The 14,308-nt window shown below is 40.9% G+C and overlaps 1 protein-coding gene across 14 annotated transcripts in view; it reads left to right on the top strand.

Moving 5' to 3' along the window:
• The first annotated feature begins 4,321 nt into the window (after positions 1–4,321).
• LOC140728384 (PTB domain-containing engulfment adapter protein 1-like) overlaps positions 4,322–14,308 on the top strand; it is a 383,776-nt gene continuing 373,789 nt past the window's right edge. For 4 of the 14 annotated variants that reach the window (XM_073047019.1, XM_073047016.1, XM_073047013.1 and 1 more), the window contains exon 1: positions 4,322–4,446. Coding sequence is in view for 1 of the 14 variants with exons in the window: in XM_073047012.1 (XP_072903113.1) it covers position 4,446 (1 nt within the window). In the remaining 13 variants the exon portion in view is untranslated. Of the gene's footprint in view, positions 4,447–4,884; positions 5,079–14,308 lie in introns of those variants that run through there. The other 10 variants (XM_073047018.1, XM_073047017.1, XM_073047024.1 and 7 more) reach the window with 8 other exon arrangements.

Here is a 14,308-nt window from a genome sequence, read left to right as displayed (position 1 = left end):
TTTGTTTTCAGGAAGCTAATGGCAGAGTTTAGCAACTAAGATGTTAATTTTTTGATGTGCAGCTTTAGCTGTGACATCTGAAGCTGCTGTAGCATCTGATTGGGATAGTAAACTTTGGGTCAGTATATTACCGTCTTATCTCTGTGCTGAAGATTATTTTATCAAATGTTAAGCCAAAGGAACTGGCTTGTACACTATAAGTGAAATAGTCAATTTTCATTTATTATGCAGATCTCCATCTCAAAATTCATAATATTTGATTCATTGCTCTATGCACCCATCATTTACTGCCATATATATCTGAAAAGAAACAGTAAGTGCATACAGATACTTATTCAACCTCAATTTTATTATAATCAAAAACATATTGTATTTTTTCAATGCAAAAAAAAGAATCTAGCAGACATTCGAAATCTATAATATGGCTTGAGGGTTTAAGTTTTGAAGGAAATCAGTTTACAAGTAACTTTAAAATAAATGAATTGGAATTTGTTATTTTGAGTGCTTAACTGATATAATGCTGAGAAAAAAAATCACATTATTTTTAAACAGTATCTAGTGAGCAGGGGTAAAGAAATTTCTTATTATTTTTTCAGAGTGTTTCTGTCATTAGAGATAGATTGACCTGTTTAAATTGTTTATTCATGCATGAAAATAGGCAAAGAATACTGCCAAATACTTCCCTTATCTGGCAAAATGCCTTATTTTCTCTATATCTTCTACTGATTAACTTTATCTTTTTCACAATCATCTTTGTAAGTATTTGTTATGTTTATGTGATGTGTAAACCTTTTAGTAAATTTTGAAATTTTTTTCACAAGAATAATGTATTTTCTGTAATAGACTTAATGACAAAACAAATGAGCATTCCTGGGTGAGATCTGATATTACCAGGCCATTTAAAATATAGGTTTAATGTTTCTTTTTGTAAAAGTTTAAACCAGTGGAAGCATAATGAAAAGTTTATTCGCTTCCCACCTACATCCGTGATATTTCATATGCTCTTGATCTCCTCATCAACTCTCAACTCCCTGGTCCTGATCAGCTCATTTTCAACATGGATATCCAGTCCCTATACACTTCTATCCCCCATTAAGAAGGCCTTAAAGCTCTCCTCTTCTTTCTTGACAACAGACCTGACTAATTTCCCTCCACCACCACCCTCCTCCATTCAACTAAATTGGTCCTCACACTCAACAATTTTTCTTTCGGCTCCTTCCACTTTCTCCAAGCCCAAGATGTAGCCATGGGCACTTGTAAGGGCCCTAGCTATGCCTGCCTTTTTGTTGGCCAAGTGAAACTGTCTATATTCCAAGCCTGCTCTGGTAATGCTCCAAGACTCTTTCTGCACTACACTCATGGCTCCATTGTTGCTGCTTCATGCACCCATGGAGAGCTTGTCGATTTCATCAAATTTGTGTCCAACTTGCACCCTGCCCTTACATTTACTTGGTTCATTTCCGAGACCTCTCTCCTCTTTCTTGATCTCTGTCTCTGGGGGCAAACTATCTACCAATATCTTTTAGAAACCTACTGCATTTCACAGCTATCCTGATTACACCTCTTCTCCTGTAAAAGTGCCATTTCCTTTTCTCAGTTCCTTTGTCTATGCTGTATTTGTTCCCAGGACAAGGCTTTCCTTACCAGGACATCAGAAATGTCCTCCTTTTTCAAAGAGCAGTGTTTCCCTTCCCACCTGCATCCCCCTCCATTTCCTGGACATCCACTCTCACACAATCTTCACGAGGCTTAAGAGGGATTGTGTTCCTCTTGTCCTCACCTACCACCCCAGGAGCCTCTGTTTCCAGCACATCATTCTCTGCATCTTCCATGGAATCCTACTACCAAACACATCTTTCAGCTTTCTGCAGGGATTGCTCCCTCCACGATTCCATTGGCCATTCATCCCTCCCCACTAATCTCTAGCCTAGCATTTATCCTTACAAGCGGAAGAATCTGTCTATTCACCTCCTCCTTCACTTCTGTTCAGGGCCCCAAACATTCCCTCTAAGTGAGGCAACACTTCACCTGCAAATCTGTAGCATTCGCCTATTGTATACAGAGCTCCCAATGTGGCCTCCTCTACATCGGTGAGACACAAAGTAGGCTGTAGATGGAGCGAAGTTGCTTTGTCAAACACCTTCACTCTGCTCACAACAGAAAGGATTTCCTGATGGCTCAGTTTTAGTTCCAATTCCCATTCTAACATGTTGGTCCATAGTCTCCTCCACTGCCACAGTGAGGCCATTTTCAGTATGGAGAAGCAACACCTTATATTCTGCCTGTGTAGTCTCTGACCTGCTGGCATAAACATTGCTTTCTCTAATATCTGGTAATCATTCTCCCATTTCCCACTCGGCCTGTCTTCTTACCTCTTCTCTTCTCACCTGCATATCACCTTCCACTGGTGGCCCTCCTCCTTCGCTTTCCCCCATGGTCCACTCTCCTCTATCAGATTCTTTCTTCTTTGCCCTTTGCATTTTCCACCTATCACCTCCCAGCTTTTTACTTCATCCACCCTCCCCTACCCACTTGGCCTCACCTACCAGTTTTAACTTTTACTCCTTCCCCTTCCCCCACCTTCTTATTCTGACTTATTTTCGCAGTCATAGCAATATTTTAATGTAACAAACAAATCCAAAAGCCTTTCCCAGATCATGATGGAATAGTCAATGGTGGCAAGAAAAGCATAATCAAAAAGTTATTTATAGAAAGTTCTTGAAATAGATTAGAATGAATGAATGAATGAATGACTGAATAAATCAAAATATTGAGTATAAGAGTTGGAATGTTATGGTGAGATTGTATAAGGCATTGGTGAGGCCAAATTTGGAGTATTGTGAGCAGTTTTAGTCACCTAATTACAGGAAGGATATTAATAAGGTTGAAAGAGTGCAGAGGAGGTTTACAAGGATGTTGCCTGGACTTGAGAAACTGAATTACAGAGAACGGTTGAATAAGTTAGGACTTTATTCCCTGGAGCGTAGAAGAATCAGGGGAGATTTGATAGAGGTATATAAAATTATGATGGGTATAGATAGTGTGAATGCAAGCAGGCTTTTTCCACTGAGGGTAGGGGAGAAAAAAAAACAGAGGACATGGATTAAGGGTGAAGGGGGAAAAAGTTTAAAGGCAACATTGGGGTGGGGCTTCTTCACACAGAGAGTGGTAGGTGTGTGGAATGAGCTGCCAGATGAAGTGGTAAATGCAGGCTCACTTTTAACATTTAAGAAAACCTTGGACAGGTACATGGATGAGAGGGGTATGGAGGGATATGGTCCAGGTGCAGGTCAGTGGGACTAGGCAGAGAAATGGTTCGGCACAGCCAAGAAGGGCCAAAAGGCCTGTTTCTGTGCTGTAATGTTCTATGGTTCTATGAAGGGTTTGGGGAAAACATTCAGAATATGACAGTGGGAGAACAATTGACTCTGGAATCAAAAGGGAAATGGTAGAAAGGATGGATGATAAAACATTTGTTAAAGCATAAGACTTAGAAGCAGGGAAGTGCAAGGGCAAAGAGCTGGCTGAAGTTGAGCAATGTACATTTGTATAGCATTTTATATAAAGCAAATTGATCCAAAGCACTTGGCAGACTCAGTACAAGCAAAAGTTAATGCTATGTCATAAAAGGTATTAGATGACAAATAATTGATTTAAAAAAGGGGCTTTCTTGGTTGGACAGAACAAGAAAAAAGCAGTGAAGCATTGGAAGGAATGCCATACCCCGGGGCTCTGCAGCAGAATACAAATAGTTAATTTGGGAATGACGAAGAACTCAGTATTAGAAGAATGCAAGTATCTTATAAGGTTATAGGAGATTGGGAGGGATAAAATCATTGCAGGTATTTAAATAGGAGGTAGACACTGGCACCGGAGGAGAGCTGAGCTTTGGGACAGATCAGCTACCGACATGTCGAATGGTGGAGCAGAAGTAAGAGGCTAGCTGCTCCAGTTTTCTTGAGCAATCCAGGAGCCCGTGTTGGGGCGGCCGAACCAGATTTGGCGAGGGGCAGGGAGCAAGTGACTGAGTTCTGAGTGACTCGTAGTTTACTGAGAGTGGGGCGAGCCAGACCAGCCAGCGGGTGTGCGGGAACGGCAGCCGGGGAATTGCGAAGGTTTTAATCTGAGTTCTGAAGCGCGCATAGCCACACCAATTGACGTGGACCGAAGCAAACTTAAAACGGTCTAATATTTACATTAAACACGCGGTGCTGGCTGATATTGCAGCTCCCCCGGTGGTTTCCCTTTAAACGAATGCCTGCCGAGATTTTAAAGCTGGCGCACAGGCTGCCTCCCTCCCTCCCCTTCCCAGCGACGTCACTCAACTTGTGAGCGGCTCTGATTCCGGTGCGGGAAGCAAGGGGGCGAAACGCTTAGGAACCTATCAATAATAAGAAGAGACGAGCTATTACAGCGGATCATCCAGGAAAGCAAGATTAAGGCAAAGTAGGCATCTCTTGCAACTTCTTCCACCCCGTCCTCCCGAAGTAGTTAACTCCTGGTGTAAATAACGTTGTAAAAACGTACACGGATGTATTCCGAAAGTGTGCGCCTGCTTTTGTTGCGAGAAATTTTGTGGAGGGAGCCCGATTGATTACAAGTCCTGCGATGTGTTCAGTCAGGGCTGGAGTTTGTCTGTGCTGCCGTCGGGGTCTGGCCTGTGCTGCCACCCCTCCCACTCTGGAGCAGGGGAGCGACAGAAGCGGGTTTAAACATTGAAGGAAACTTCTCGAGCGGCTGACCTTCACTCCAGGCTCAGCCATTTAAAGTTGCCAGATTCTGGCCTTTCAACTTTTTAGACTTTGGAAGTTCGCTCACTTCAGCTGCTGTTGTGGGGGCAACGCGATTTGAATGTGTATTTATTAGTGGCGGTGTTTATTCCAGCCTTTTTGCGTGCACGCGCCGATTAGAGGAGTTGCACGAGCCCGCGCACAGCCCAGGAGGGATGAGCGATCCCCGACAGTTTCTCGGATAGAGCGAGGGGTCGCCCAATCTCGCCTCGCACAGGAGAGAACCCCCCATTGTCACACAAACCCTCACCTCACCACCACAATCTTCAGGGCAGCCTGTTCTTGCTGGTAAATGAGTTGAGAGCGCCTTTGCAGTTACACTTTTAGAGCGATGTACTGATATCTTTGTTTATGTGTATGCGAAATTGAGTTTTTATTTGCAAAACAATAATGTCCTTTTAACAAACCTGACATTTATTTAAGACGGCCCCAAATAAGAACAGCGCAATAAAGGGTAGTCCCATTCCTGCTTAATAATTATATTCTGATTGTTTAACCATTTGTAATTAAGTCTTCGTTTGTTATTGCACTTGTTGTGATACATGTTGATTTCAGAACTCTGGAAATGCTCTTGTTGGTATTGTGAATGTCTCGGAGATACGAAATTGAGCATCGTCCAGTCATTAGCTTCAAGCAATTGAGTTTGCATTCCTCTCGATGTTAAATGTGCCAGCGTTAGAAAGGGCTATGGGAAAGCTGTTAGATTTAAAAAAAAAGGAATCTCGATACATTGCTTTGCACTTGTCAATTGCTAAAGATTATTTTCAACTTCCCTCATTCTTTTAAAACTGTCACCATCGTTTTGTACTGGTTTAAAATTGCCTCCATTATAGCCAGTTTGATACTTGCAATATTTGCTGCGAAGATTTCGTAGTTCATTTATAATAGAATAGCGTATCTGAGTGGAACTGTAAAGAGGGCATTATATGTTCTTTCAGAATCTGTCAATGCAGGCTCACAAGGTGCTTTATTTCCGTTGTGGGTAAATCAACAAGAGGCGTTAAAAAGTAAATGATCACGTGATTGCTGCTGTATTCCTCCTCCTCTCTCTTCTCTCCCCCGTTAATGTAGTGACACTTGCTGCAGTCTAGTCATAAATGCTAGTTACATAATTACTATTCTCTTCTCCCACCCTTTCCAAAACAAAAGTACTAGGTGAGATGTGGTTAGAATGTTTTGGGAATAAGCTATCATACTTCTGCTGTATTGTTGGATGTTATATTAAAAAATTACACGTCCACATTTGAAACTAGCAAGGGAGCAGCATGAACTATGTAACTACTGAAGTTAATGTTGCCTAAAGCAACCAAATAGAACAATGAAAGTTTTCCTCAATTTTCTTCCTACCTTGCATCCACCAATATTTTCTCAGATTTTGTCTGTCCTGTTGCAGAAACTGGCAATGAAATGTAGTCTCTGGTCAGATTACCTTTCTGAGTAAGTTGTCTAGTGTGTTTTATACATTGAATAGAGTGCTGAGTGATTATTGAAACAAGGTGAGTGTGAGAGGTAGACTTCACTTGGTAGCTGAAGACAACTGTAGTGGTGGTGATGAGGTGGGGGGGGGACAAACAATTGGACTAGTGAGGGGAAGGAGGCAGAAACTGGGAGAAAACATGGGCTGGGCAGACATTTATGGAATCGCTCCGCTGTTTGTTCCATTTGTTTATAACTTCTGTTTTTGATCCCAATTATGCCAGTTTGTCAATCTGCACTTTGTTTGGATACTTTGGTTGAAGCCCCCTTCCTGTACAATGCTAATTGGCAGTCAGTGCAATTAGAGGATGAACTACTATTAACTAAAATAAACTATTTTAGACAAGAATCTTTCTGAAGTAGTTATCAGCCTGTATTAGCAAAAACAATTTTCTCTGCTCATCCTTGGGAATTATTTGTGCCTAAATGTCTTAAATTTAGCTTGATTATGAAAATTGATGTTTCTGCATAGTTCACAAGACTGTAATAAATTCTATAGTTTTTTTCCATGTGTAGAAAGTAAGTATTAAGTCAGCATTGTTGTCCTGATTATTTTTGATAGGATCCCGGATAGCAGCAACAGGATTCAGTGATGCATATGCATTATACATTGAGTTTTTACTGTGAAGAGATGTTGAGTTATTGTAACCATCCAAAGCACCTTTTTTTAAAAAATAAATAAAGCAAAACAAATGCAAATCTGAATTACAGACTGGAATTTTGGAAATTATCATCTGGCCAGGAAACATTGTTTTTTGGGGGGGGGGGTACAAAATTGACATTCACGGTTGGATGCATTTTCATCAGCATTCATCTAAAACTTTAACTTAGTTTCTTCCTGCTTTGATGCCTGGTGTGTAGATGCAGTAAAGGCTATTTAAGGTTACATTGTGCTTTAAGTGGGGAAGTCTGGGACCAGAGGACACAGGCTCAGAATAGAATGATGTCTCTTTAGAATAGGGATGAGGAAAAGTTTCTTTAGCCAGTGTGTGTTGAATCTGTGGAATTCATTGCTACAGACAGCTGTGGAGGCCAAGTTATTGGGTGCATTTAAAGCAGAGGATGATAGGTTCTTGATTGGTAAGGGGGACAAAGGTTATGAGAGGTTGAGAGGGATAATAAATCAGCCAAGATGGAATACTGGCCAGACTTGATGGGCTGAATGGCCTGATTAAGCTCTTGTGTTTTGTGGTCTGTAAGACACCTGGCAGATAGTGAATCAGGACATTGCTTCTATTCGCATTGAAGCTATGCTCTTCCATTTTAATGTGATTAGCAATTATTTAGTGATTATCCATTATTATTTAGAAATATACGGTATACAGCAAACTGTTTTGCATAGGTTGCTGTGGTATTGTAAGACAAAGAAACTTCTAAATAGGGTTATTATTTTGATTTGAATAGAAACATTGTTCTCAAAATTCATATACTTTTAAAAGGCATGTGCAGTGGCAGGAAAGACACATTTCTAATGATATTTTCACATCTTTTTAAGTTGTATTTTGTTTTTAAGATGTTTTTAACATCTTTTGTTGTTAAGATGGATGTTAATCTTTTGACATTTTATTTAATTGGCCATTCAGTGAACCAGTATGTCTTTGGATTGTGGGAGGAAGCCAGACTAGAGCATTTGGTGGACACCAATATGGGAGAGATATATAAATTTCTCACAGACAGTGCTGGAATTGGACTCTGAACCTCAATGCCGTGGCGTAAGCTGTAACAGGGTCGTGGCATCTGCTATGCTACCAGAGTATCTGCATCTCAACTGTTTCAGTAAGAAAAGCAGACAGAAACTACCCATAATTAGCTTGCATTTATATCATGTCTTCAAAAGCAGTAATTCCCAACTTGCTTGAAAGCAACACATGTCCACATATTTAGTATGGATTTAGCATATTACCCCACCTCAAAGAATGCCACTGAGAGCTGCTCTTTTTTTAACGAGCAAGCAATTATGATAAACTGATGTCCCGATGGCAAGGTGCTGTACTTTTTTCATATTTTTGCAAATTTATAATTAGATTTTCCTCAGTGTTAATAATGACCCTATTAATAGATCCCCTGTTATCATTGGTGTTTTCACCACCTACACTCTGCCTGAAAATGTTATCTCCAAAATCTAGTGTAACTGCAACAAGTACTATGCTGGTCAAAGAGGACCAGGCTACATAAGCTTGAACTAGTGAGCAGAAGACATGGCCCATTCTCGCTAGTATCAGCTTGTAAAGACTAAGGGGGACAATAAGTTTTCTACTTAACATCTATTCATTAATTTCAGTTTTTTCTAACTTGCTCTTTGTTAAATCTCTCTCACTGCAGCTTATTAGAACATTATTTCCAATTCAAACGGTACACAAGTCGTTAAATCACAGTCAAAGTATCAAAATATTCTCAATGTAATTAATGCTTTCTCTATTAAATTTGAGGAAAAAATGCATTGGCAGACCATCTACAACAGCGAAGGTTCACATGCAAGTCTAAATTTATAAACCAAAATATGCTGCGCTGAATATCGGAATTCTGTAGTTTGCATCTTCTCACTACTTGGCAGCTTGGGGCACATTACATTTGAGCACAGCTTGTAACATTTAGAAGTTTGGTTAATCACTCGAGTTTGGCAAAATATTTGTAGATGTTTCAGCTCCAATCAAGAAGCCATCATCAGTGCACAGTTGAGGGGGCTGTCTCCTTAGAATGCTGGCTTATATAGGTACTCCTCCAGAGTCCAAATGGATATTGATTAGACATTGTGATCCGGTTGGCTGGTTCAAAATTTTGCCAAGGCTAGCAGAAATTACTTTATGATAATCTGCCATTTTGAACATCTGCAGTTAGTTCCCTCTTATTTTTTTCTACACTCCTGCTTCTGACTATTCCTGAAAAAATTATGGTGAGGGTCTTGGCATTAATCATCAGAATAAGGTAGCGAGATCTCTGAAACACAAAATGATGGAGGATCTCCACAAGTCGGGCAACATCTGTGGAGGGGAATGAACTGTCCACATTTTGGGCTGAGACCCTTCATCAGGGCTAAGAGGGAAGGGAGAAGAAGGTAAAATAGGAAGTTAGGTGGAGGGGAAGGAGTACAAGCTGGTAGGTGATGGGTGAAGCCAGCTGAGGATGAGAGTGGAGATTAAATGAGAAACTAGGAAGTGATAGAGTGGAAGTTGCAGTAAAGCAAGGAGTAAAGACAACGTCTAGGCAGCATGGAGTAAATGTGGTGCTCGAGGAATATAAAGAATGTAAAAAGAATCTTAAGAAAAAAATTAGAAAAGCTAAAAAAAGATGAGGTTACTTTGGCAAGTAAGGTGAAAATAAATCCATAGGGTTTCTACAGTTATATTAACAGCAAAAGGATAGTGAGGGATAAAATTGGTCCCTTAGAGAATCAGAGTGGACAGCTATTTGTGGAACCAAAAGAGATGGGGGAGATTTTGAACAATTTCTTTTCTTCAGTATTCACTAAGGAGAAGGATATTGAATTGTGTAAGCTAAAGGGAAACAAGTAGGGTAGTTATGGCAACTATTATGATTAAAGAAGAGGAAGTACTGGCGCTTTTAAAGAATATAAAAGTGGATAAGTCTCTGGGTCCTGACAGGATATACCCTAGGACATATATGTCAAACTCAAGGCCCGCGGGCCAAATTTGACCCGCGGTGGAATTATCTTTGGCCCGCGAGATAATATCTAATTACTATTAAAGCTGGCCCCAGTAATCGAAGCGCCTATGGCGTATGATATGGCTAATGCTGAGTTTATTCAGGTACCAGGTTTTCAGGGTTTTTAGTGTTTATTCGGCAGTCTTGCTCGGCAGTCTTCTTCATAAGAAACGGAATTTGTAAAGTGAAACACTTTGTAGTTATAGCAGAGACTGAGACACATGAGAGCAGGCTGAAAAAACGGAGGCAACGAAAGCTGCGTTCGCACGCGTCCGACTGATCCGGCCCGCATGAAGCTGCATTTTGCTCAATCCGGCCCGTGACCTAAAATGAGTTTGACACCCCTGCCCTAGGACCTTGAGGGAAGTTGGTGTAGAAATAGCAGGGGCTCTGATAGAAATATTTCAAATGTCATTAGAAACGGGGATGGTACCGGAGGATTGGCGTATTGCTCATATGGTTCCATTGTTAAAAAAGGACTCTAAGAGTAAACCTAGCAATTATCGGCCTGCAAGTTTGACGGCAGTGGTGGGTAAATTAATGGGAAGTATTCTTAGAGATGGTATATATAATTATCTGGATAGACAGGGTCTGATTAGGAACAGTCAACAGGGACTTGTGCGTGGAAGGTCATGTTTGACAAATCTTATTGAATTTTTTGAAGAGGTTACTAGGAAAGTTGACGAGGGTAAAGCAGTGGATGTTGTCTATATGGACTTCAGTAAGGCCTTTGACAAGGTTCCGCACGGAAGGTTAGTTAGGAAGGTTCAATGGTTAGGTGTTAATATTGAAGTAGTAAAATGGATTCAGCAGTGGCTGGATGGGAGATGCCAGAGAGTAGTGGTGGATAACTGTTTGTCAGGTTGGAGGCTGGTGACTAGTGGTGTGCCTCAGGGACCTGTATTGGGTCCAGTGTTGTTTGTCATATACATTAATGATCTGAATGATGGGGTGGTAAATGGATTAGTTAGTATGTGGATGATACTAATGTAGGTGGTGTTGTGGATAATGAAGTAGGTTTTCAAAGCTTGCAGAAAGATGTAGGCCAGTTAGAACAGTAGGCTGAAAGATGGCAGATGGAGTTTAATGCTGATAAGTGTGAGGTGCTACATTGTGGTAGGACTAATCAAAATAGGACATACATGGTAAATGGTAGGGCATTGAGGAATGCAGTAGAACAGGGTGATCTAGGAATAATGGTGCATAGTTCCCTGAAGGTGGAATCTGATGTGGATAGGGTGGTGAAGAAAGCTTTTGGTATGCTGGCCTTTATAAATCAGAGCATTGAGTTATAGGAGTTGGGATGTAATGTTAAAATTGTACAAGGCATTGGTGAGGGCAAATTTGGAGTACTGTGTACAGTTTTGGTCACTGAATTATAGGAAAGATGTCAAAGAAAATAGAGTACAGAGGAGATTTACTAGAATGTTACCTGGGTTGCAGCACCTAAGATACAGAGAAAGGTTGAACAAATTAGGTCTTTATTCTTGGAAGGGTGAGGGGAGGACTTGATAGAGGTCAAAAAATTGGATAGGTACATGGACAGAAAAGGAATGGAGGGTTATGGGCTGAGTGCAGGTAGGTGGGACTAGCTGAGAGTAAGCGTTTGGCACGGACTGCAAGGGCCGAGATGGCCTGTTTCCGTGCTGTAATTGTTATATGGTCCAGGTATTGGATAGCCTAGGGCAGTTGTAGTCAAGTGAGTCTGCTGTAGACACATCTGCTTACTTATAGACAAGATAGGCAGGGGTGATTGTGGCAATGTGTACTCAAGTCAGACGAGTGAGACCTCTGTAGTGACACTTTTCTAGAAAGGCCTTCCTAAAACATGGCATCCAGTTACACAATAGGGAGTGCCAGAGATAGATGAGATAGGAATAACAGAAGGATGTGATTCACCCCCAACAACTATGGGACAATTGCTTTATTAACTTCAAAATATCATTGGTTGTCAGTTTGAAGTTTTGCTTAACTTTTAATACATCTATTGTGAATGATGATTGATCCTGCAAGTAAGGAATTCCAACATGCACAATTTACCAACTGGTCAATATCTGTAACTGATGAGCCAATATTGTATATATTTTTTAAAAAAATAGCAGTTTTCGGTTCAGACTTCAGAGCGGTGAGAGAGACACATCCAGGCTGATCTCTTTGTGCACAAGTAAAATAAAAAGAATGCTTGAGTCGTAAGAGTTTGTGCGTTCTGGCCCCAGTTATTTTGGTTATTTTATGGGTGACAACAGTTGATTGGAGTTTTCCCTAACCCTAATGCTAACCCTCAGAATTACATGCCTCTCATTATCTTGGTCCCTGGGAAAAACACAAGCAGTGTCTGAGCTGGACACTGTTGGGCCACCTTGGGGAGGGTATCTAGTGATTAAAGGCCTGAAACACCTGACAATCCGAGGGTGCATTACTGACGACGTGTCCCAGCACACACCCGGTTTGCTGAACCAAGTGGTGTCGGACCACGATAATGAAAGGCATGGGCCAGATTAACCTGGCTTCACCATATGAGCCTATCCGCCATAGCACCTCATACATCCCCACTCAAAACTCTGCAGTCTTACCTCTTCCAGCCACACATATACATCCACCAGCCCAACACTCAAACCTAATCCTAAAGTACGAAAGAGGAACACACCCCCACAAACCCTAGGCATGTCCTGATTAACCCTGTCTTCAGCCCCACAAACCCTAAGCACACCCCGATTAACCCTTGCTAAACCCCCACAAACCCGATGTCCTATGTCAAGAGGGGCAAGATTCAACAAAGGCAAGTGTTGGACCTGGTTAATGAAGGCGTGGGCCAGTTCAAAGTGGCAGGGTTGCGTGAAACTGAATCTCAAGTGACGAAATCAAAAAGCACAGGAGGGCTGATTTGCCCACTGCCCGCATAATCTCAACCTAACCCTAACTGATCAGTCCTAAATCCTAGGCTGCTCGTCTTTGAGCGAGGAACTTGAGTCTGCTGCTGGAACACACATTTCTTCCTGTACAGAGTAGTCAAGCTGACATAGGAAAGTTTTTGATAAAAACAAAGGTTGTCATGGGCTGGGTTGTGCCCCAGACAAAGCACAGGAAAATTTAGTAAGTGTACTGTTTAAAAAGAATTCTGCAATGTGTATGACTGCGCCCTAATTGAATACGTGTGAATGGTAACATGAAAGTCTCCTGTTGCAGTCCTCAAAATGACTCTGGTAGTGTGCGTGTTTGTACCAGAAAGCATTAAGCGTGCACTGTATTGGAGGAAAAAGGAAGTACATTGAGAAGTATATTGTATCTGTGGAATGGACTAAGTGAATGTCTGCATATGTGTTGCAGAAAGAAAAATATTATTGTTCAGTATTGACATGAAAATCAAAAATGGTTAGATGAGTCCTGCGGGGAGATTGAGTAAAAGTTAAAGGAAGAAAAGGCACAGATTTGACAGGCAAAGGACAAAAATGTCGACTTCAGCATTTGAAAATAAACAATTAGGGCCAGAATTTGAGGATGAACTAGATTCTGTACCACTGCCTTCCCCAGACATGGTTTCAACAAGACCCGCACCAACTAACACTTCTTCAGTACTCAGTGAGTCTGGCATCAGCTGGTGTCCTGCCACAGGTAGTGGTTCCCAGTAGTACTAAGGCAAACGGGTGAAATGTTGATTTATATATTTGCTGAAAGTATCTAGTGGGAGCTCCAGTAAATATTTCCCTTGCACTGCAGGTTGTCTTTTGTCCTCTGCTTTTTTTTATGCCAATGATATTAATGAATATGTAGAATTTGTATAGGAATACACAGTTATGTAGTAAATATTTTCAAAAGTATTCTGAATTAACTCAAAGTGAGGACTTCTGTCTTAATAACTGTTGTTATAAATAAATTGTAACCTAGCTTAAAGAAAACATATACTGTTACTTATGTGAGATGAGAAGAGTTAAATAAAATTGTGTGTTTTGCTAAATTGCCAATGGCAATTACAACATCAAGGGATTAAAGCTATTAAGGGAGATGGGGGGGGGGGGTGGGGGGGAGAGGGTAATGTTTGTGTGAGACTTCCTGGCTGCTCTATTATAGTTTCTGGTCAATATTGTATATTGCTTTAAAAGTATTGCGATACTGTCCTATGTTATTTTAAGTTGTAGCTTTGTTTTATATTTAACCTAATTGACAGTGACTAAATTTTGGCCAATCTTTACCAGATTAGTTTGTTAAAATTTTGCTGTAAACTTCAGTTTTCTTTATACACGTGGCTCTTTTAACCACTTGTGACTGGTTATTTTTGTTTTGAGCAGCATAGTTTAGATAATACTATGCTAAGTATATGGGTTTTGCAGTTCTTTGATCCAGCAAACTAGAAAAGAGACTGTGGACACAGGGATCAGGCA

The sequence above is a fragment of the Hemitrygon akajei genome, chromosome 5 (genome assembly GCF_048418815.1).
Source record: "Hemitrygon akajei chromosome 5, sHemAka1.3, whole genome shotgun sequence".
NCBI lineage: Eukaryota > Metazoa > Chordata > Chondrichthyes > Myliobatiformes > Dasyatidae > Hemitrygon > Hemitrygon akajei.
The sequence above is the reverse complement of the archived record's forward strand: the minus strand, read 5'-3'. Positions and strand labels throughout refer to the sequence as shown.